Source organism: Cucurbitaria berberidis (genome assembly GCF_010015615.1).
Source record: "Cucurbitaria berberidis CBS 394.84 unplaced genomic scaffold K460scaffold_2, whole genome shotgun sequence".
Lineage (NCBI taxonomy): Eukaryota > Fungi > Ascomycota > Dothideomycetes > Pleosporales > Cucurbitariaceae > Cucurbitaria > Cucurbitaria berberidis.
The window spans coordinates 5,184,519-5,204,828 of record NW_024468936.1 but is presented as its reverse complement, the minus strand read 5'-3'; the positions used below and the strand labels follow the sequence as shown (position 1 = coordinate 5,204,828).

Sequence of the window (20,310 nt, the reverse complement as noted above, 5' to 3'; positions counted from 1 at the left end):
AGGAGCGATAGAAGGAACGGGCTTGGGGTCAATTCATTAAAGCATCTCTCATTACATCTTTTCAGTTTTACTTTGAGGAAGAAAGGGCGTGGTAGCAGGTTTACTGGCGTCTCTATCCCTCCTTCCACCGTCTCGTGTCTGAATACGCAGCTCCTCGTGAACGGTTGAGAGACGAAGTTACTTGCAAAAGAATACCCTTTATACACATATTCATTACTTACAGATCCTAACATTCTGCGAGGCGCCAAACAATCAAACCCAAACATTAGAAGGCTGAACAAGGTGTGCTGTAAGATGCAACTAGCGTTTTTACGCCAATTCCTATTCCGTTCTCAAGGCCAATACTTCGTGATACGGAGGAAAAGGGCAAGACACAATGCTGTGAGTATCTTTTCAACAGGCATCGCAGCCAGCCTTGTAATTTGATAGTACCAAGCGGAAGGCGCTATATGTCCAAGTAAGGAAGCTGTCACAGCTATTGTGACTAGGCTATGAGATGCCAATATCAAATCCATCGAAATGCTTACTTTGATAACCTTGGTGAACGTTCAGTCCTGGTTCAAACTGGCGCCCCATCTCCGCGTCCACCAACCAACTCAGGCCACAACAGTCGGCAACGCCATCTCATATGCACTCCTCTTTTCCGCGATTAGACATCGACTTTACAGACTGCTCTATTGACCGCACTAGGCTTACTGCTTACACTACCCGATAATGGGCCAGTTCTCATTGGATATATCTTCAGCCTTGTTGTACGGCCTAGGGGCTGCGAGAAGGCTGAAGATCGAAGATGATAGTGATTGTGTAACGCGGTTGAGTTAAATGTGTGTCGTATGCGGGCTCTTTCACAGCAGTCTCTCACAAGAATCGAACTCTTCTCAAAATGACCAAACCGTGGGCAAATACACCTTTCGAGCTTCTCCCTATTCCTGGAACGCCAGGCACGCAATCAGTAACAGTCACCAACTTAACAACTTACTCCTAAGCTAATTTCCCCCAGTGTACCAACCCCGGCATAATGTCCGTCGTAATCGAAATGGCAAACGTCCATAATATGCTCCTCCGGGGCCTGAACTCGATCTACCTGCAAGCCCCCAAGATTACCCAACCAACAGATATAGCAGACTTGATGCTGTACATCAAAGCTTGGGCGGACACAGTACACATCCACCACTCGCACGAAGAACTCGTGTTGTTTCCCCGGCTCGAGGAGCTAGCGAAAGAAGCCAGGGTGGCAGAAGGGTTGATGGATCCGAATGTAGACCAGCATCACTTGTTTGAGCCAAAGTTAGCGGAGACAGCTGCGTATGTCCAGGAGATCATGGACGGGAAGAATCACTTTGACAGTGGACTGTTGACGGGGCTGATCGATTCTTTTGCACCCGTGTTGACGCAGCATTTACATGAAGAAATTGATACCTTGCTCAAATTGGACAAGTGTGATGGCGAAGAAGCAAAGAAGGCAATGGCGGCTACTGTCGCGGAGTCGCTAAAGACTGCCGATCCAGTGAGTTCTCAATACCCCCCTTCTCTACCGCAACGTGATCAAGGCTAATGCATATAATCTGGCAGCATTTGGTGATACCCATGGTCTTTGGTTGTGTCGATAAGACCTACACAGGGAGTACCAACTTCCCGCCGTTTCCGTTCTTTCTCCCGTGGTTGAATGCATATTGGTTCTCTAGGAAGCATCGGGGCATTTGGAGATTCAATCCTTGCGATCACTGGGGTAAACCGCGACCGCTTCAGTTCCTGTGAAAATACATGTTTTCCTGTTCATTAATCAAATTGATCATCTGCAGACCGCTTGTTGATCCTAGACCTCATCTCCATCGCCCGTTCCCACGCCCTATTCTCTCCAGTTTGCTTCTACCAAAATTCTTGTTCTTGCGCTTTTTCTTTTCCCGCTCTCGATTATGTTTGCCAACCGGTTCCCAGAATTCCTTATCCTCCACAAGCTCGTTGTCCTCTTCCTCCAGTCCCCAATCCAACCCCCAATCAGACTTTACACAGGAGAATCCCAAGGATCCATGTGAAAACATGTCTAACCTCAGTCCAACGTCATCCACCCACTCCCTCATTCCTGGAATCTCGGTACCAATATACTGACACCAATCACCCATCCACTTCTTCCCATAGCCCTTCTTCATCTCAAATTGGAGGCAGGGTGGCCACCTCAATTGAACTGTAGCTACCGACTCCTCCAACCAGGCTTTGAGCTGCGGGCGCCTATTGATGTCGAAAAGTGCATTGAGAATATCCTTGTTACCAGACCAGTCATGCTCACAGCATTTGCACGCGTTGAAGCCACACTGTACCTGAATACCAGGCGCGATCGCGCAAAACTTGAGGAAGGGGAGAATGTTTGCAGCGGTAGCGCGCCTCATATATTGTGGACTTTGCGGCAGTCCATCCCTTTCTTCCCACGACTTGCAGTCGATGAGCAGAGTTCGGGCAACATTTCGATGCTGCGTAAGTTCTTGACGGCGGAGTTCGTCGTAGTATTCCTTCGTACTGATGCAGTCACCGGGGGGAATCGGAACAAGCTGCTGGCTGATATGCAGGCGCTCCGGGAGAAGAACCATGTCTAGGTAGTCCTGCAGATCCACGTGGCAGATACGGTACGTTGTCTTTCGTCTATAAAGCGGGAGGAATTCATTCCGGATCATGCGACACGCCTGTGTGAGGCTTCGGAACTGCCTGGTCGCTCGCTTGTTCCGCCTTTCATCGTCTGTCTCCTTGGTTGTAAAAGGAAAATCTTCCAGGGCATTTGCGCCGAGAGTAAATAAAGGTTCGTCTTCACTAGAGCTGAACACAGACGAAGCAATTTTGGACGACTGGTCGACGGGCTCCGTTGTCCGTCGCGGATTGAACATTACCATCCGTTTCTCCGCGGCGAAATAGTAGATTCGATTTCTGATTTCTGAGTGTAACACTGTCAGTGAAAGCAGGGTGTCTATAGACCAGATCGGGCACTCACCTCCAGGAAGGTCGAGCATGAAGCATTTCTTGGGGCGTTCCAAGTCGCTACTAGACATGCTTGGTTTTTGTCTAGCCATGTGGTTGCCGTTGCGTCTCTGCAAGTTGAGTCGGTCTCGGTTGTTGGTGCAGTCGAGACAGGTAGTGTCTACGCCACGGTTGGGAAGCGTGGCGGTGCAAGTAAGCCCACCAGGACGACGAACTCCACTTCTGCCTATTGGTTAGTATGAGTCATTAACACTCATGTTGCTAGGTGCGAGACACTTGGATGTTCGAAAAGAGAAATTCTTGCCCATGAAGGTGAGGGAAAGGTTCTTTATTTATTGAGCTAAGCGCCCGACCTTACGATAGCTTAATGTATATTCACCACCGCGCACCTGACCGATGAGGGAACTAACACAACCTACTCGCAATACATGCAGCCCATTCTTGTGGTTCTTGCTTCACAGATATTGGCCCTGCACATTGGACATGTGACCATTCTCGTCTGCGTGTTCGTCCACCTTGTGATACAGTCTTTATGGAAAGTATGCTCGCAAGTGTCCAGCTTGACGCATGCTTCGTCTTTTAGTGCATATTGGCAGATGGTACACTTTTGCTCCAAGTCGTTATTTGTTGTCGTAGGCGGAACCGCGGAGCTATGTAGTCGAATATCGATGTGAGGGCCGCAGGGTATGACTGGTACATCCGGAAAGAAGCCGCCATTAAGGTGCGCTGCTTGAATTGCGCGTTTGCGTTCGAAGTAAGCCATAGGAAACGGTACATACCCATCATAAGGCCTGAATCCGTATCTCTTTGTCGAAGTGGCCTCAGGTAGGCGATGCGAACGGCGAATAACAATACCGATGCGATCAGTAGCATCGACCTTCAAGTGCGTTGCGGCGTCTATAAGCCACTCGTAAAGTCTGATTCCTAGCAGGGATTCAAGCGCCAAGCGCTCGTCGTAAAGGGATGGCAAGACCAACTTGAAATAGTAATCGAATATACCCCTCAAGTTGATGTTCGAAACAGTCCAGGATACATGTGTTGGGAATAAAAGCATATCGTCTAGATAGAACGCAAGCCTCTTAATATATCTATCCATACCGTAAGCTAGCTTGCACTCGCAAGGCTCGAGATCGTCCAGACGGGGGCGAAAAAAGGTGTATATGTCCAACGCTGCAAATCCTATTTCCACAAAGAAGCGAAAGATGCCCTGAACACAGTCGTCGAATTGCACTCCATTAGTATTGAGTTTCTGAAGAGTGTAGGTCAACTCTGGAAACGAATGATCTCCATCTCTGGTAAAGTCTTCGTAATTGCTGGGCGGGTCGAGAAATACTGGAAGGGGACCTTGGAGCCTATCGATAGTCTCTCGAATCGTGTTGCCCGTGTCATCGACTGAGCTTTCGCGCGCACACCTCATGAGCCATTTTCGTATCGTCTTACAGAATGTGTCCACCCTAGGGATCCCGAAGAACACCATGTTCCGCATCACAAGAATCCACAAGCCGTCAACTTCGATCTTCATCAGCCGTTTCAGGTCCGTGTTCTTGAGCTTGCTTCTTTTGCTGAACTTGAGTTTAAGCAGAGTGTAGCATAACCCTTGCCAAAACTCTTTAGCTTTAACCCTCGCTACAGAGCGGGTTTGGGTACGTCCGTTTTTGGCTACTGCGAAAACAAACTCCACGAAGAGGTTGATGATGTCTTGAATCTGTTTGAGTTTCCGGGTTCCGGAAATAAGATCCTCATTGGAATAGTCCAAGAAGGCTTTGTTGAGACAGTGAATTGTGGTTGTAGGCCACTCGAGAGGTGTGGATTTCTGCATGGTGGTGATATGTTGATATGCCGTAAAGGAGAGTGCAGATGTAGTATTTTTGTGGAGGGTGATGTAGATGTGGTGTATTTGGAATGAACTATGATGGGCTTTATACCTCAAGACTTGGAGTCCGAGTGGGCCATGGCTCCCAGATGTTCTTGATTTTCGCAGTTTTGTAGAAGCATCCGTGGTTAGATGGCCTACCAATAGATCAGAGCAATAGCATATTGGTCGTTGAAAACATAGCGTAAGCGAACCCTATCCAAAAAGTCTGAAATGGCGAAATGCTACCCAAATTTCAACCTTTACTGTTTCTCTTCCAAGCGATCAAAGTCAGTGCTTTCTAGTGACCACTAGTGAATAAGGTTGGCCTTACAACAGAGGTATGGTTACCCTCCTATAGGCTGATTAGGAATACCGGATTACTTTCGTTGTTTCTTACCACTTCGGAAAGCAAAGTTCCCTTCCGCACGTAACCCAGATTCTTTATAGTGGTGTTCAGGTGAAAGGCTGCGCGCCGCTTTGCAGGTACTACGGCCTTCCATTCTACACCTAAGCAAACAGTCAGCCCACGAGCATAAAACCGTACAATTGTAACTATCATTCAACAACCTCAGATAAAAGTTTTTTCATGTCAAGCTACGCAAATTTTTCCGAGCTTGCAAATGCCATCCATGGAGCGCCCTCGGATGAAGTCATCTCATCATTCAAGGCCATCGCACGCATCGTAGTCCTAGCCCACCAGATTAAGAAGAATGAGAGCGAAGACCTTGGCGATACCGAAATAGTCGCTCGTCTGCGAAGAGAGACGAAACAACAAATGTTGGAATGGCAGCAGATAAGATACTGGGATAATAGTATTGCCGAAGATTCTCGTCTGCGTCCTCATCTCCTATCACAACTTGATGCCGCGAGCATCTTTGACATCATCTATGCGAACATCGATAAGATCGTCGGGGATCCGAAAGAAACCATGTTTTTCCAAGGACACGAGGGAGTCACTGTGGCGGAGCACTTTGTTGTCAAGTGCGTGATACACCCCGATAGCGATCCTGAGGGTGAGCTGCGTCGCCTGTGGTCGCCATATCTTGTCGAGCAACCCGATTACGAACCAACCGAAGAGCTAGAGGAGCGATACGAGCGACAAGTCCGTCAAGCGGAGGAAGAGGAGTCATCCACATGCTTTCCCAGTTTAGTAGAGACACTTCGCAGCTTCATCTCTGCCGAATATTTCGATGATGCTGCGGTTTTCGTAGTACTTCAGGAGTACTTATCGCTAGGTGCTACTGCCGTAGGCATGTGGACGCACATTTGGCAAGTTCACGGCATCCGGCGAGGCCAAGCGCTCGCTGATGACGATCATCACCTCGAATTCGCCTTGGATGAAATCGAAGCATTTTTCAGTTACCGAATTGGTAATTGGCAGGACAAGAGGCCTTTACATGTGCGACGAGAGCTCGCTCAGCACAACTTCAGCGGCGATTTTATCTTCTTGGTGAACCATGTGTTCCCAAGCGTGATTGCTCCCGCCGGGAGCTATATCCGTGAGAGCATGTTTGGCTGGGAAATGTACCAGTATATCGTCAACGCTGCCACAACGCCCGAAATCGATCCGGGTGGGCTAATCGCTGGCCTGATCCAACAACGCCTTTGCCCTGCAGCAGAAGCGCCGAACGCCTCACGTCTCTTCTACCGACACCCGTCGATTGGGGTTTTTGTGTCTTTCGAAAACTCAAACGAGGAACTGGACGACGTGGAGCTGGAAGCGTATGGCCCGGAAATCGAGGTTGGCGACGTCTCCAAGCAGGTTCCGCCTGGCCACACAATCTGCACAATCTGTCACGACGGCTTTGGTTCCGAGGCCGAAGAAAAGTCGCCCTGTATGCAGCTGCTCGCCTGCAAACACCTATTCCATTGCGTGTGTTTAGGAAAACTGGTCAACGGAGTGCACGTTGACCATGTACCGTGCCCTAACTGTCGTGCGAAGATCTGCAGGGCGCGTTCTCTGCGTCGGATAGAGGAGTATTATACTCTAGATAGCTTCGAGATACTTTACAACTCTTGAAGAGATATGGTGAAGATCCGTGCAGGTAATCAGTCGTCAAAGACTTTTGTTAGGAGGGAGATTAGCGGCTGTCCCAGTTAAAAACCGCCAATATTTAGCTTAGTCAGCACTTACATCCACAACAGACCAATTCTTTTTCCGGCTTTACAATCATTGCATTTTGGCCTTCGTATAAATAGTAACAGTGTACATCGGGATCATTGGCATATCCTCGCAAAGACAAAGTCCAGCCTTACAAGCATGGTCCATCGAGTATATTTCTAGGGTGAACCTCATCTTAAACACAGCAGAGTATACCCTTCAATATGCCCAAAAGGAAAAACAATCCAGTAGTCCCGCCTCTCAACATCTCAAGCCCTTTCCTCCTCCCCCCTCTGCGTCGTCCTCTCCATCTCCCACCATTCACTCTCCAACATCCCCATCTCCACTCCATCCCACCACCTACCCTCAAACCACAGCGCCTCCCTCTCCGACCCTTCCACCGTAAACCCCAACTTCTTATACAACCGGATAGCCCCGGTATTCCACTCAAACGCCCGAATCTTCACCCTATGCAGCCCCGCCCTCCTAAACGCATAATCAAGCGCCCACCCAATAGCCTCAGCACCATACCCACGCCCCTGATACGCAGGCAGGATATCAATCCCCAGCTCCGTCCAGCGGTGGTGCGTGAGGTGTGCTGGAAGAGCAGAGAGGTGGAGTTCGCCTATCGCCGTGCCCCACGCTTCGACGATTTCACCCGCATTTCTGCGCGCTTTGATTTCTCCAGCGGTCTGCTGGTTTTCTGGCGCGAGCCATATTACGGCACCCAGGAGGTTTTCTTCTGCGGTTGCTTTCATGAATTTTTCTGCGTCGGCGTGGCTTGGTAGCTTGATGTTGGATGCGTTGCTATTTTGGTACCCGGTTTGGTCGGCGTTGATGGCTTTGAACAGGGCTAGGTCGTCGGGTTGGCGGATTGCGTGGTAGGTGAGCCGCGCTGAGGAGAAGGGAGTTGGGTGCGACATAGTGTGTTCCTCGCTTTTGAGGACTTGAGATGTTGTAGATATGTGAGTCTAGTGGGTAGTTGGGAGTTTTATCTAGATTAAAATAACTGCGCCCTTTCTAATCCCGCCCTTCTTTGGTCGCGAGGCTTTTTGATTCTGTGTAAAGCTATGTACGATTCATGTGATATACTCACGTTGCACCAGAAAAGAGAGGCACATGAGTCATTGACTGTACTCATAGAATGCAAACCTCACTACTACCAGGCATAGGAGCTTGCAGGCACAGAGTAAAGTTTGTATTCGAAGCCATACGGCAGCATTATCATCGAAGCACTCTTTTTACTCTTTAACCATACTCATTACCCTATCCATCCCTCTCCTCAAGGCATCCCATACTGCACCCCCTCCAACCCCATACCCCGTACCGCAATCGACGACTCATTCGCTCTCCTTGCCGCTGCCTCATACAACTTAGTCGTCTCCTCCTTCCACATCGTCTCATTCATGCGAATAATAGCACGATCATACGTCATCATGCCATTCACCTCACCTTCCACATCTGTAGTCTGCGTCCACACTCCGCCCGAGCATGAGAACAACTCGACTTGCTCGCGCAGCTGGCGCATTAGGTCTTGGCAGCGATAGTTCCATGCCCAGGTGGAGTTTGTTAGTTCGTAGGAGGTTTGGTGGTCGAGATCTTTGTACCAGGAGCTAGGTGACGTTAGGGGCGTTTCTTTTTCATTGAAGAGGTTGGGGTAGAGACTTACTGTTCAAAGTCGACGTATTGCCCGATACCGCCAAATTCGCCTTGTAGTCCGATACGTCTCGCATCGTAGGCGGAGTCGGCGCCGGGGCCTTGCTTTGACCAGAAGGGTGTTCCGCATTGAGGCGTAGAGTAGTGATGGTTGTCGTCAAAGTCTCCCGCCGTATGATCGGTCCATCCGCTGACGGCGTTGATTAGTCGAGTCGGATCGAGAGAGCGGACATAATCTGTCAGTCTGAACTCAGGCCACGGCGCGCTTGTTCCCTGACCCCACTCTTCGTTGTAGATTGTCCATGCAAAGATGCTCGGGTAGTTTTTCAGCTGCTCTATAAGCAATCCTAGTTGTCTGTCGAATTCGGGCTGTGCTGCTGGATTCAATCGAATGGATCCACATTGGTTGTTTGGATCAGGCAAATCTGGTCGCAGAGACGGCATGTCCTGGATGACGAGCAGCCCTATCTCATCACAAGCCCTGTAGAATAGCGCGGGCTCAACCTTGATATGCTTGCGTAGAGCGTTGAATCCGTAGCGCTTCAATACCTGCAAGTCGTATCTCATTGCTTCCACACTGGGAGGAGTGTAAATGCCGTCTGGCCTGTCAAGAGACTGTTAGTCATATTCGCAACGAAGGCGAAACAATGTGGGGATACCGTACCAAAAGCCCTGGTCTAATACTCCAAATGGGAAGATAAAGTCCCCATTCAGGAGTGGGCGCTGAATGCCATTGATCACGCCTCTTGAGATGGTTCTGAATCCGGTGTAGCTTTGTACTGTGTCACTGCCAAATTTGATCGTTATGTTGTACAAGTTGGGCTCAGTCGGGGTCCATAACCTAGGCGAGTCGACTTTGAATGTAAAGGGAGCGCCACTAGACCCAGTGGCTGTCGCTTTGGTGTCCTCGGAGTTTTGCTCATGGATCGTGATCTCGTACGAAGAACTAGAGTTGGTGCTGCTGTGAACTGTGACGTTGACTACGGATCATTAGATACGGGGTTTTTAGAAGGTCATTGACATACCCTGTCCATTCATGTCTGCAACCAGATCTAGTTTTGCGATGTACTCTGTTGGTGTTGACTCAAGGAACACGGTCTGCCAAATGCCACTGCAGGGCGTGTACCAGATCATTCCGCCTCGATTCAGCGTTTGCTTCCCGATTGGGATCTGAATGTCGCCCAAGTCCTAATTTGCGCATAATAAATCAGCGAAGTTCTGATATATTCATGCAGAGTAGACCATTTCACGTACCGTTGGATCGTATACATGAATAAGTCTGTTCGTCACTGTCAGCTTTGCAGCCCAGGGTCCTGATGCCACCAACTTACAGCTCGTTCGCCCCACCAGCTTTCAAATAAGGTGTGGTATCGACACTGAATTCAAAATACCCGCCCCTATGAAACCCAGCATTTTTGCCGTTAACGAAAACGGTCGCTTCATAGTCCACAGCGCCAAAGTTCAAGATAGCCTTGTTCTCACTAGGCCAGGATGATGGTATGTCGAATGACGTCTGATACCAACTATAGGTGCGATTCTTGCCCGTCACGCCTGATTGCAAATCAGCAAAGTATAGCTGGGGATCTTCGGGAGGGTGTTACCTGAAAGTGCGCTTTCAAGACACGACGGAACCAGGACAGGGCTCTCCAGTCTCTGACCGAATGGCGGGTTGCTCAATGCTGTATTATCCGTGTTACGGTATCGCCATACGCCGTTGAGGTTCTTCCATGCTGATCTTTGCAGACGAGGGCGTGGGAATTCAGGCCACGGATTCGTGCCGACTGTATCAGTCCACTGTGTTTTCAAGGGAGTGAATCCAACTTTGTAGTCTGTATCATTGCTACTTTGACGATGGTCAAGTGTGGCACCACTCGCAGTTAAAGCCAGTAGGCTCGCTGCGATTCCCAGGGAAAGCCGCATATTGGTGAACGAGGATACTATTGTTCAAACTACCACAAAGCGATTTGAGGATCTGAAACATGTAGATGGATAGTCGCGGAAGTGAGACATGGTACTGGTACTTATGTACGATTCGCATATGACAGCATGGTCCCATGGTACCTGCCAACTCTACTGCACGCCATGCATGCTAATTTTCTTAGCCTGGGGGTAAGCTTGGTGGCTGGACGCCTTAGCCGATCACTACAGTAGTGAGGCTTTCTCGGTAGAGATGTTGTTGATGTCATCTGGCGAAGCCGGCTGACCACTCGCGCACATAGTTCGCAGGGGAACGCTGAAATACTGGACACCCCCTGCTTTAGGGACATGGCTCGGAGGCCAGCGGACTGGTTGTTCAATAACGCTGTTGGGTGCAACCGGGAATGCACAGCGTCAGATGAGAAGGATATTGGATGCCCTAACCAACGGTGATCAGCGTCTCGGCAGGCAGTAGTAAGGGAGCCTGTCGATATTCCCCGCATAATCCCCGCATAATCCCGGCTCCTCTTAGGCCAGACTGCGACAATTCTTCTTGAACACCACGCGAAGGATTTGTTGGGGAACACGGCAGCAGGTCCAAGATTACGCGTCCGGCTCAAGCGGGACTGTTGGTGATGGTTTATTGCACCTATCTTTCTTTACGCATGGCGACATGGTTGTAGCATCGCATCGTATACAGCGTCGTGTGCCGCTGGTCGGGTGGTAAGGTATGACGCAAATGAGCTGGCAATGAAAAGATCCAAAAATCTCGATATGTGAAGAGTTAAGCAATGAGGCGCACGGAAGGCGCTGGTGTGGATGGAGGTGTGTCGATGCGGTGTGGTGGTGTGGGTAAGGAGCATATGGTTCCGGGCACTACCCCCCGCACCGCTAGATTGAGTCGGGAGAGGGGGTTGGCGGCCCACTTCATTGGAAGGAACGATAGTTATAGTTTTGAAGCACCTTCTTCAACGGGCAATGAGCTCTATGCATGCCAAGACATTAGAGCCTTTTCATTATCGAGGACTAGTGGTCCAATATACGGCCTTTCTGCTTGCCGAATGTTCCACAGACTACAAACTATGCGCAATTTCCTTGGAGTATAAAGTCCGCTAACGTCTACGTGCGCTGTTGTTCATGTCTCAGCCCTGTTGCCGCCCGGTGCCGCTTCCTTTGCCTAGCATGCCGTTTGCATGACGAAGGAAGTGTTGGCGCCAACCAAGTGTGAATACTACCTTCCTCATCCTTCCTTTCATATTGCTCTACTGCCGTGGGGCTCGGAGCTGCGCGTGATACGAATGGCGGGGCAGCAAACCCCGCGATGTCGCGCACCAAGTGGTGTGGATGTCTAGCTGTCCTGAGCAACCCGACATGCGATCAGGACCGGATGGGATGCCTTATGTAGCCTAGCTACCTCAAGGCCACCAGAAAGTGGAGATGAGCTCACATGAGGAGCTGGGAGTGTCTGGGAATAGAACCTTTTGTTGGCCAACTGGTGGAGGGCCTGAGGGCCTGATGTGCTCTCGGATACAGTGAACCGAACTCAGGGCAGCAGAAGGAACGGCTTGGACCACAGCTTCGCCTTTTGAGCCGAAGAGGTCGGTCTGGATGGGCTCGGTGGTCGCGCCGCAGAAGTAGGCGAGATGGGAGTTTGCGGCGAACGCGGTGAAGTAGGAGGGCTGCCGGGTGGAATAGGTGCTCTCCTTGGCGATTCGTATGATGTACTAACATACTTGGATGCAGGTTGCTCCAACGTCCGTATGGAGGCACTGTCGTCCTCCTCGATCCCAGCCAACGTCGATCGGTCCGAGTAGTGGTTGGGGATGGAACTGAGCCGCATCCCAGACGATGTAGACAACCGAATCGTATCGGCGTCGGAGCTCGAATTAGAGCTCATCGTCGACATCGTCCGAAGCGATGCTATACTTGATGCTCTATCCGAATCAGAACGTGACGACGTTGCGATGCCGATATCGTGTTTGTGTGCGCCGCAGTGGATATCTGGTATCGAAGTAGAGTTGAAGAGAACGTCGAAGATCTTGTCGCGGACCTCGCGTGCTGTGGGCCGAGCAGCAGGCGCTCTGTTGAGCATGTTTCGGACAAGGTTCAGGATATGAGGTATCGCGCGGAAAGCATCATCGTCATGCTCGAATGAAGCCTTTTCCAAGACGTTCGCCCAGGCGTCAACTTTGTCGAGATTCGCGTGGAAGGATGAATCCGTGCGGGAGTTCTTGCCGCCCGTGTTAATTTTCGATTTCGTCGACCTATGCTTGACAAAGTCATGGGGTTTCTTCTTCATCATAAAGGTAATAATCTCTAGAAAGACACAGCCCAAGGAGAATATGTCTGCCTTTTCGGTTTCATGCACTCGCGAGCGTGGCTTGGGTTTCGGCTTTGCTCTCTTGAAACCGAAATTGAACCCCGAGAAGTCCGTTGTCGGGGATTTGGTCAGCTTCTGGCGTTGCGAGCCGTTGCTATTAGAGGATCCGGATGAGCTTTTGCTGATGATAGAAGTGTGCCGAGTACTCGGAACGATGGGCGCAGGGGCAGCACCATTCACATCAAAAGGCTGCGGGGTTGCGTGGGCTTCCGGTGCGCCGTAAATGTAAACGTCCATTGGATCAAGTTTCTTGTCCTTCTGGAAAGTCTCCAAGCTGCCAATATCACTAAATGCAATCGCGTTGTGCTCATCGATGAGGATGTTGGAGGGCCGTATCCCAGAATGACAGAACCCATTTTGATGCAGGATAGCAATGGCGTCCGCCAGACAATGCAGCCAGTTCAGTACCAGCCACCTCCTGTCAGGCTTTGGTAGCTTCTGATATTGGGTCGGATTGCGATGATCAAAGAATGTACGAAGAGTGTGGTGCCCTACAAAGTTGGTCACGATGTAGCCGACTCCTTTGGCAGTATATGACGACCACACAGGTGCAATGTGATCATGTTCCACCATTCTTGCACTTTCAACGTCCATTATGAAATCCTGTTCAAAGGCGTCTGGCGAGTCTGCATTTCCAAGGGCGAATCGCCTTCGAACATACACCTCCTTGGGCCGTTTGGGTAGGTGGACACGCGACCAATTCTGCAGGCTAACCGCCACGGGCAGATTCATGACATGCTCCAGCGGCACTTCTTCGTTTGGCGCATAGTCAATGTGCACGCCATCGCGCAGCTCTCGTAGAAGGAAAGTGAACTGTGTATGAAAGAAGCGAGAGTTTGCGTGGGCATCGCGTCGGTTCGAAAGCGAGAGTTGCTCGATGTCGTCCATCTCCAGCGGCAAGTCATCGTCATCCCATGATTTATCGACTACTGTAAATATCCTGTCTGCCTCGCCCACCTCGGCCAGCACCAAGAACAATCGTCTTGCCTTTTCCATGATCCACTCGATGTATGTATCGTCGCTCAAATCCCCGAAGCCCACTGGCTGGGTGAGCCGCTCCCTTTCGTGCGGCTGTAGACGCGAAGTTACAAAATCCTTTGTGACTTTCTCATTAATTCTCTCGTCTGTCCACCAAATCTGCTGAAGGGCATGCTGAGGGGTGACAAGGGAATGCCCCGCGTATCCGTATATCAGCGCATTGAGCGCAACCGTTTGGTCGTTCACGACGTTGGTCAGGGTCCTTGCGCTCATTATGCCAGAGGGTAGCCAGTTCCCAGTGTTGAAAGACTAAGAATATCAGTACGGGGCCTTCGTCGCGTAATGAAGCGTAACCGTGGTAGGATGATGATCATGTCTGTAGTCGAGGATGGAGGGAGGTCGAATGACGCAAGAAGATTGTTGTCAGGCTGGAGCCGGTGAGACAGCACATTTAGGCGTCAGCGCGGCCAGAAGTGTCGGCCTTTAAACCGTAGTACAAAAGTTGATCCGCCTGTCGGAAGCGGTCTCTATGTGGCAAGCGGCGTGGTAGCGAATACAGGGCGGGCTGGAGGCCAATTACGCGCGGCATGGCCATGGAAAGCGCCGGCTCCAGCATGCTGGCGGATGGGCAAGGTGGGCGTTTTGGCTCGAAAAGTCTCAGTGGCCCCGAAAGCGGCCACCATGTGAAATTGAGACCGGGGGGATTTGTTGTAGATCGGGGGATGATAAGCCATTGCGCATGCGTTTGGAGCACGACAAGGCGAATGAAAGACGCAGGGAGACGGGATGCTAAACTAGCAAGCCAATAACCACTGGGGAGGGCCGTTCGTAGAGTGGGCCATCGCATGCTCCCAACCGAACCCAACTGCGGCTAAAAGACGTGATATCAAAGCCCGTATCCATGATGGTGATGCTCCTCGCTCGTCTGCGGCTGGATGTTGCGGCACGCCATGTCTACTGCCTACAGACCTCCGCAGAGTGCTTGCTATGTATGGCGCTCGTTCGTGGGCTGACAAGGCGGACTTGGCTGCCCGCGCGGGTTACACGAGTTCGGAAGCTCGTGAAGCTGGCGGGCAATGGTTGACGCTCTCGGGACGCGGCTCGAGGCGCTCATGGGGCGCGATCCCACGCCTGCATGCTGCTATCCGAGAGACATGCGGCGTGGCTGGCATATGGGTTGAGGTGTCGCGATAGGATTCCGCCGGTATGCTGTCAGCCAGAGCCGAGGCAGGCCAGAGAGTAATACCAACTCAGCCCACAACTCACCCGCTCTACCATATGAAAAGCAGATTGTGGCACAGCTTGTAGCATATGCAGCAGCCCGCCGGTTGATAGCTGCGACCGCTACTGCTGATGAGGTTGGACATGCTGTTGTGCCATGACTCGATGCTCGCCTCCGCACTGGGTTGGGACTGCTGTAGTCTGGACGTTGGCGGCATGGCACCGGCAGCTGTCGATGCCCAACAAGCCGTGTCTCTGCTTCGTGGTACACGGACTGTATGCACCTATAGTCAACCAGGCAAATATTCGGTCAAGAGGGACTTTGAATTAGGTAAGACACGACGTCGAGGTGAGGTAGGGTCGCGCCTGGGTCGAACATGTCGATCGCGGGAACAGGGCAGGGCTCTTATCCAGGTAACCCGCCCACCCTCCTTCGACCACCACCCCTGGGCCTTCTCGAGACCTACTTGATGTGGCAGGAGGCTTGCTATTCCACGTGTTTATGCCTGTCGTCAATACCATTCGAGCAGTGATCAGCAGTCTTCCATCGCATCGTCGACGGATGGCGTAGAGCCAGCTGTCGACAAACTCTACGGGGTTAGAACTATCAGACGGACCCCCACGACAACCATCTTCAGCTACAAGATTATTCCTACGCACCTGCCTCAACAGCCACAAGTTCAACCGCTGGGCTACGGAAGACTGACCGTCGAAGCCTATAGAACAGTCCATGCGGATGCGGGGTCTTCGACAGCGCGAACGTTATCTTCACCCATGGCCTTTGGGCGTATCTCGGCGCTTCTCGACATGTCCGCATCATGCACGGTGCTAGAATTGGTTGACTATTCATGTATTACGTCTGACGAATGAAAGTTGATGGCTTAGTTCGTCTCAATTTGGTTCTAAACGACGATGAACAATGAAACTTATCAGACCACATCGCCATTACACCTATAGATTATCCTCTGCACAGCAAGAAGTCCAGCGATTGCTCGAAGAATGCGTCTCTTAACTTGACCCTCGATTCCTAGGAGTGCCGTAGACCGTAAACCAAACGTTCTCGTCACTCGGCGTGACCTTTACCTGACTACCACCTGGACTCGTTCCGTTCGGCCACACAATGGACCCGCCAGTATTACTCGTTACTTCCACACGCTGGCCGAGGAATGGTTCTCCAAAGATGGTGCTTAGGTCGTACCACACCTGAGCCTTGCCCTCGTCCAGGTTGTAGGCAAAGACTTGCTGTGGAGCGCCCGAATACAGCCCGTCTGCAGTTTTGGTAATCTTGATAGCAATACCGCCCGTCTTCTCGTCGCGATGCAGTGGCTCCATGTATAAGCCACCTGTAACCGTTAGCTGAGTCAACAGAGCAACATGTTAAATCAGTTGGAAGAAGGTCAGGCTTGCGAGGTGGAATCGACACGCTGATGAATGCTCTCATGTCCACTCAATGGCAGCAGATTCTCGACAAAGAAGGCACATGACGAACCTGCGATGACCGTCTGTCGAGGACCGACAGTGCTACCAGTTGACCAGACGTAGATCGGACTCGTCGAGTTATTCAGCACAAGTGCGCTACCTGCCGCAGCGACCGAGGTCGTAAACGCGAGAAGAAATGGGAAGATAAAGCGCATCATGTCTTATGATTGCAAAGCGAGTGTGGATTAAGCGAGCGTCAAGAGTAAACGATTGTACAAGCTAAATTATCGGTGGGTCCTACACTTCTCCAAGAGTAACAATGGAAGGGCGACATGCTCTTATACTCAACATCGGCCCTTCCTCCCTTACCGTCACGTCCACCTTCACGCCGCACACCTGCACGCGCGCAATGAGATATGCACGCCCTCGCACATGCTCTCCATCACGAGGGCACACACGAGCAAGGAATAACAAGTCTCCTTCTCACTCCCACTACACAACCCGCCCTCTAGCTCGTGCGATCAACGTCACTCGACGGATCGGCAAAAGGTCGCGTATCAACCTCTTTTTCCTTGTTCGGACTTTTCCAATACTCCGGTAAATTGTAAAAGTGGATGGGTCCTGGGTCATCCAATACAGCTGGACATGGGTGTGTAAATTGATCGTACGAAGTACCAGCAAGGGTTCGTGAGAAACGTTGATCGCCAAAAACCCCGCAGCTAACTACTATCCCTTGCTCGAAACATCGAACGCAAGGTCCAACGAGGTGATAGTAGTTCGCTTAGCGGCGGTCTTTGATTTGCTAGATGATGCTTCGTATGAAATGCTGCGAGACTTTGTTATCGCTGCGTTTCGATTTTGTAGAACAGCTAAAATAACTGCAAGGGCTGGCTTTGTAACCCGAGACGATTGGGTATTGATATCTCGAACTTTCTTAGTTCTCTGGGCTTAAGCATCATACGGTCTTGGATCCAGAATCGTTTCCCTACTCTAGTGGCACTAGTAACAACAGGAAAAGGTAATAGCCTAATGCATAGCAAGTTTGTCAACAAATGATTAGTTATTATGAGTTTCTAAGCGCCATGAAGGCCGATATCTATAACAGTACGCAACGAAAGCTCTTACTTAGCCCATATTACTGCGACTCAACCAGCCCGTTATACGGCACCTGCTGGAAACTGACATCGTCAAGGAACACAGCGTTCTCCAAACCACCCACCAGGCAAGTAACGCGGACCTCAAGATATCCGCCCAATTTCGTAGGGCCCGTTGAATCCAGATCCGTTCTCCCCTCGAATTTACCCCACGAACCGACCGGAGGAATAAACGTGCCCGTGTTGATGTCGCGCCAGTAGAACTGCACAGTGCAGCCACTACCCGCCTGTTTCGCCCAGTACGAGTACACATACGAGCGCTCGACACACCCATTGACTGCGCGGGGATACACTCCAATCGAGCCACCGGTGCTGTTGAAGACGAGTCGCAGGCTGTTCTGGCCCGAGTGCGCGTCAGAGACAATGGCTGTGAGCTGTTGATCTAGCGGGTTGTTGAAAGTGTAGTTCCTGGTGCCGGCTTCGAGATAACTCCAGTGGCTGTAGGAGCAGACTTCGAAGCCGCCGTCCTCGAGCTGCTCGACATATAGGGGGCAGCCGGTGCGTGGTACGGTAATGTCTGTAGGCTGGCAGGGGGTCTGATACGGGAAGATCTGCGTCGGGGTAGTATCGTCGCGGACTGATGTGGTTCGGGAGGCAATCACGGCTGCGGCAGGGAGCGACCACTGCGAGACGGGCACGACGGCCACCTCATCAAGTTTGATACCACGAGGAGCGTTAAGATCGATTTGCGGTGTGCGGCAGAAGACCCGAAAGTAGAGTTCTGCATTGGAGACGTCTGCTGACGGAGTGATGGTTCCATGTACATAGCGGTAGTTCCAGTCGTAGAAGGCAACACGGTCGCTGAATGCTTGTTGTCCGTTGAGGAAGGCCGTCACCCTGCACCCCTCCGAGTACTGCGAGTTGCGGCGATGGACACGCGTCCATCCTGAAACATCGTAGGACGTGCCAGCGCAAAGGGAGATAGGATGCTTGTATTTGATGTCGTAGAATACATCGTTGGTGTTGTTTGTGTATGCAGTGTAGACAGAGGTAGAGACATCCCCAGTATAGGCAGGACCAAAACCGGCGTTGGCGAAGAATCCGCCGTTGGTCTCGAAGAAGCTCCGTGTGTAGCTCCAGTCGTTCGAGCTACCGTAGCCGAGTGTCGGCGTTACATCTGGAGGATACGAGAAGTTGTCGAAACTGCCATCAATAATGGTGGGGGTACATCCAGAAGGGGTGGGAACTGTCGACGATGGGGGCAAGGTCGTGAGTGGGGCGCTCTTGGACAAGGAAGACGCAAGACTTGAGAAGAGTGTTGAAGATGGCTCAGGAGTGGGGGTGGAAGAAGCTGAGAAAACCGAGCTAGAGCTTGAATCCAACATTGCGGATGGAACGGGAGTGGAGCTGACAGAGGCTGACAGAGTCTCCGACGTGGGGATTGGAGATGCGCTGACGGCTACGGAGCTGGAGACCACATTTGCAGCCGGATCCACGCTAAGGTTACCCATAGCCAATCCGGTGCCAGCCTGGCGCTTGAAACGGAGGCGAGGAGTTGTAGCCGCAGGGCATGTTACAGCAAGTGACAAGGTGGGCGAAGTGTTTCCTGATGCAAGATACGAGGCCGTATACTCTGTCCAAGCTGTGGGGATATTGTTACCACTTGTGCCAATTATCACTGAGTCAACAACGATGTCAACCGAGCATCGCCCTCCAGTGGTGATGGACTTCAACCACACCTTTACAGTATACCGGGTTCCGGACTGGACCGAAGGCTGCGTACTCGCAGTCAAAGAGGCAACATTGCCATCCGTAGTGACAAGATTCAAGTAAGTGCCACTGCTGCCAGGAGGAGCACTAGCAGGGTCATTAACAAAGGAATTTTGGACGTTGTTCGTCTTTTGGATGGTAACTGCATCGGGATTGGCGAGCGGGTCGCTCTGGAAGGCGGACGTAGCTGTAGGAGCCGATGAAGATGAAGCGGATGGCGAGGAAAAAGTAATAGTGTTGGACCGGATGAACTTGGGATTCTGCGAAACCACTGGCACGCTTGAGCTTGAGCTGGAGTCGCTCTGGCTTGCACTTGACGAGGCCAATGCAGAAGTTGAACGAGAAGCTGTTGATGAAGGCGGTGAGCTTGAGGGCAATGAGCTTGAGGGCAATGAGCTTGAGGGCAATGAGCTTGAGGGCAATGAGCTTGAGGGCAATGAGCTTGAAGGCGACGGGCGGGAGGAGGGAGGAGCGGACGATGATGTACTTTGGCCTGCACTGGAAGTCTGTGAAGAACTGGATGTAGAAGAGCTTTGGCTGGCACTAGGTGACCCAGCTGGGCTGGAAACAGAAACGCTGCGGGTGTTGCTAGTAGATGCAGAGCCGCTCGCGGATTGGGAGGAGCTGGAAACACTGCGGACTGAGGTACTCAAACTGCCCTGTGAAGTAACTGAAGAGCTGAGAGTGCTACCAGATCCAGTGCGGTTGATAGAGCTGCTAGACACACTCCGAGTTACACTTGACGACCGAGCGACGGAAGAGGAAGAGGAACGGATGATTGCGGAGCATGTACCAAAGGCGGACTGGCAGCCCGTCTGGCAGTGACCCGTAGTGGAGCCACACTTGAGAAAGTCAGTTGTTACATTCAACGCTGTTGTTAAGTGGGGACGTACATAGTTGTATTGAGAGCAGCAATCTCCGAACGATGACCCCTGGCAAGTTTGTCCAAAGC

The 20,310-nt window shown here is 51.3% G+C and overlaps 9 protein-coding genes across 9 annotated transcripts; 2 read left to right on the top strand and 7 right to left on the bottom strand.

The window, feature by feature from the left end:
• Positions 1-877: 877 nt before the first annotated feature.
• On the top strand, positions 878-1,348 carry K460DRAFT_261730 (uncharacterized protein; the record flags this gene model as incomplete). Its single annotated transcript, XM_040927468.1, has 2 exons — positions 878-952; positions 1,001-1,348. Coding segments are annotated over 2 exons (423 nt in total), but the record flags the coding sequence as incomplete, so codon positions are not given.
• A 224-nt stretch (positions 1,349-1,572) lies between these two features.
• K460DRAFT_81724 (uncharacterized protein) lies at positions 1,573-3,099 on the bottom strand. Its single transcript, XM_040938716.1, has 2 exons — positions 2,981-3,099; positions 1,573-2,923 (listed from the first exon to the last, which is right to left on the bottom strand). Exons 1-2 carry the CDS (start codon positions 3,057-3,059, stop codon positions 1,824-1,826), a joined length of 1,179 nt encoding a protein of 392 aa, XP_040791418.1. The 5' UTR covers positions 3,060-3,099; the 3' UTR covers positions 1,573-1,823.
• A 169-nt stretch (positions 3,100-3,268) lies between these two features.
• Positions 3,269-5,097, bottom strand: K460DRAFT_81716 (uncharacterized protein). The gene has a single exon (XM_040938714.1). It carries the CDS (start codon positions 4,784-4,786, stop codon positions 3,383-3,385), a length of 1,404 nt encoding a protein of 467 aa, XP_040791417.1. The 5' UTR covers positions 4,787-5,097; the 3' UTR covers positions 3,269-3,382.
• On the top strand, positions 5,098-6,878 carry K460DRAFT_81717 (uncharacterized protein). Its single transcript, XM_040938715.1, has one exon. It carries the CDS (start codon positions 5,409-5,411, stop codon positions 6,840-6,842), a length of 1,434 nt encoding a protein of 477 aa, XP_040791416.1. The 5' UTR covers positions 5,098-5,408; the 3' UTR covers positions 6,843-6,878.
• A 101-nt stretch (positions 6,879-6,979) lies between these two features.
• K460DRAFT_364800 (acyl-CoA N-acyltransferase) lies at positions 6,980-7,889 on the bottom strand. Its single transcript, XM_040933063.1, has one exon. The coding sequence runs from the start codon at positions 7,844-7,846 to the stop codon at positions 7,193-7,195; it is 654 nt and encodes a 217-aa protein (XP_040791415.1). The 5' UTR covers positions 7,847-7,889; the 3' UTR covers positions 6,980-7,192.
• Positions 7,890-8,205: 316 nt separating this feature from the next.
• On the bottom strand, positions 8,206-10,499 carry K460DRAFT_375626 (glycoside hydrolase family 2 protein; the record flags this gene model as incomplete). Its single annotated transcript, XM_040934787.1, has 7 exons — positions 8,206-8,536; positions 8,593-9,183; positions 9,244-9,559; positions 9,605-9,767; positions 9,834-9,858; positions 9,911-10,130; positions 10,181-10,499. The coding sequence occupies 7 exons, from the start codon at positions 10,497-10,499 to the stop codon at positions 8,206-8,208; spliced, it is 1,965 nt and encodes a 654-aa protein (XP_040791414.1).
• A 1,412-nt stretch (positions 10,500-11,911) lies between these two features.
• On the bottom strand, positions 11,912-14,127 carry K460DRAFT_353784 (kinase-like protein; the record flags this gene model as incomplete). The annotated part of the gene is made up of 2 exons (XM_040931740.1): positions 11,912-12,175; positions 12,226-14,127. 2 exons carry the CDS (start codon positions 14,125-14,127, stop codon positions 11,912-11,914), a joined length of 2,166 nt encoding a protein of 721 aa, XP_040791413.1.
• Positions 14,128-16,083: 1,956 nt separating this feature from the next.
• Positions 16,084-16,407, bottom strand: K460DRAFT_364798 (uncharacterized protein; the record flags this gene model as incomplete). The annotated part of the gene is made up of 1 exon (XM_040933062.1): positions 16,084-16,407. The coding sequence occupies one exon, from the start codon at positions 16,405-16,407 to the stop codon at positions 16,084-16,086; it is 324 nt and encodes a 107-aa protein (XP_040791412.1).
• Positions 16,408-17,553: 1,146 nt separating this feature from the next.
• On the bottom strand, positions 17,554-18,998 carry K460DRAFT_364796 (uncharacterized protein). The gene has a single exon (XM_040933061.1). It carries the CDS (start codon positions 18,971-18,973, stop codon positions 17,630-17,632), a length of 1,344 nt encoding a protein of 447 aa, XP_040791411.1. The 5' UTR covers positions 18,974-18,998; the 3' UTR covers positions 17,554-17,629.
• Between the last annotated feature and the right edge of the window lie 1,312 nt (positions 18,999-20,310).

Coding starts and splice junctions, on each gene's coding strand:
- K460DRAFT_81724 (XM_040938716.1), bottom strand. CDS start 3,059: ATGGCTAGACAAAAACCAAGCATGTCTAGTAGCGACTTGGAACGCCCC. Junction 2,924..2,980: donor CATGCTCGACCTTCCTGGAG/GTGAGTGCCCGA, acceptor TGTTACACTCAG/AAATCAGAAATCGAATCTAC.
- K460DRAFT_81716 (XM_040938714.1), bottom strand. CDS start 4,786: ATGCAGAAATCCACACCTCTCGAGTGGCCTACAACCACAATTCACTGT.
- K460DRAFT_81717 (XM_040938715.1), top strand. CDS start 5,409: ATGTCAAGCTACGCAAATTTTTCCGAGCTTGCAAATGCCATCCATGGA.
- K460DRAFT_364800 (XM_040933063.1), bottom strand. CDS start 7,846: ATGTCGCACCCAACTCCCTTCTCCTCAGCGCGGCTCACCTACCACGCA.
- K460DRAFT_364796 (XM_040933061.1), bottom strand. CDS start 18,973: ATGTTGGATTCAAGCTCTAGCTCGGTTTTCTCAGCTTCTTCCACCCCC.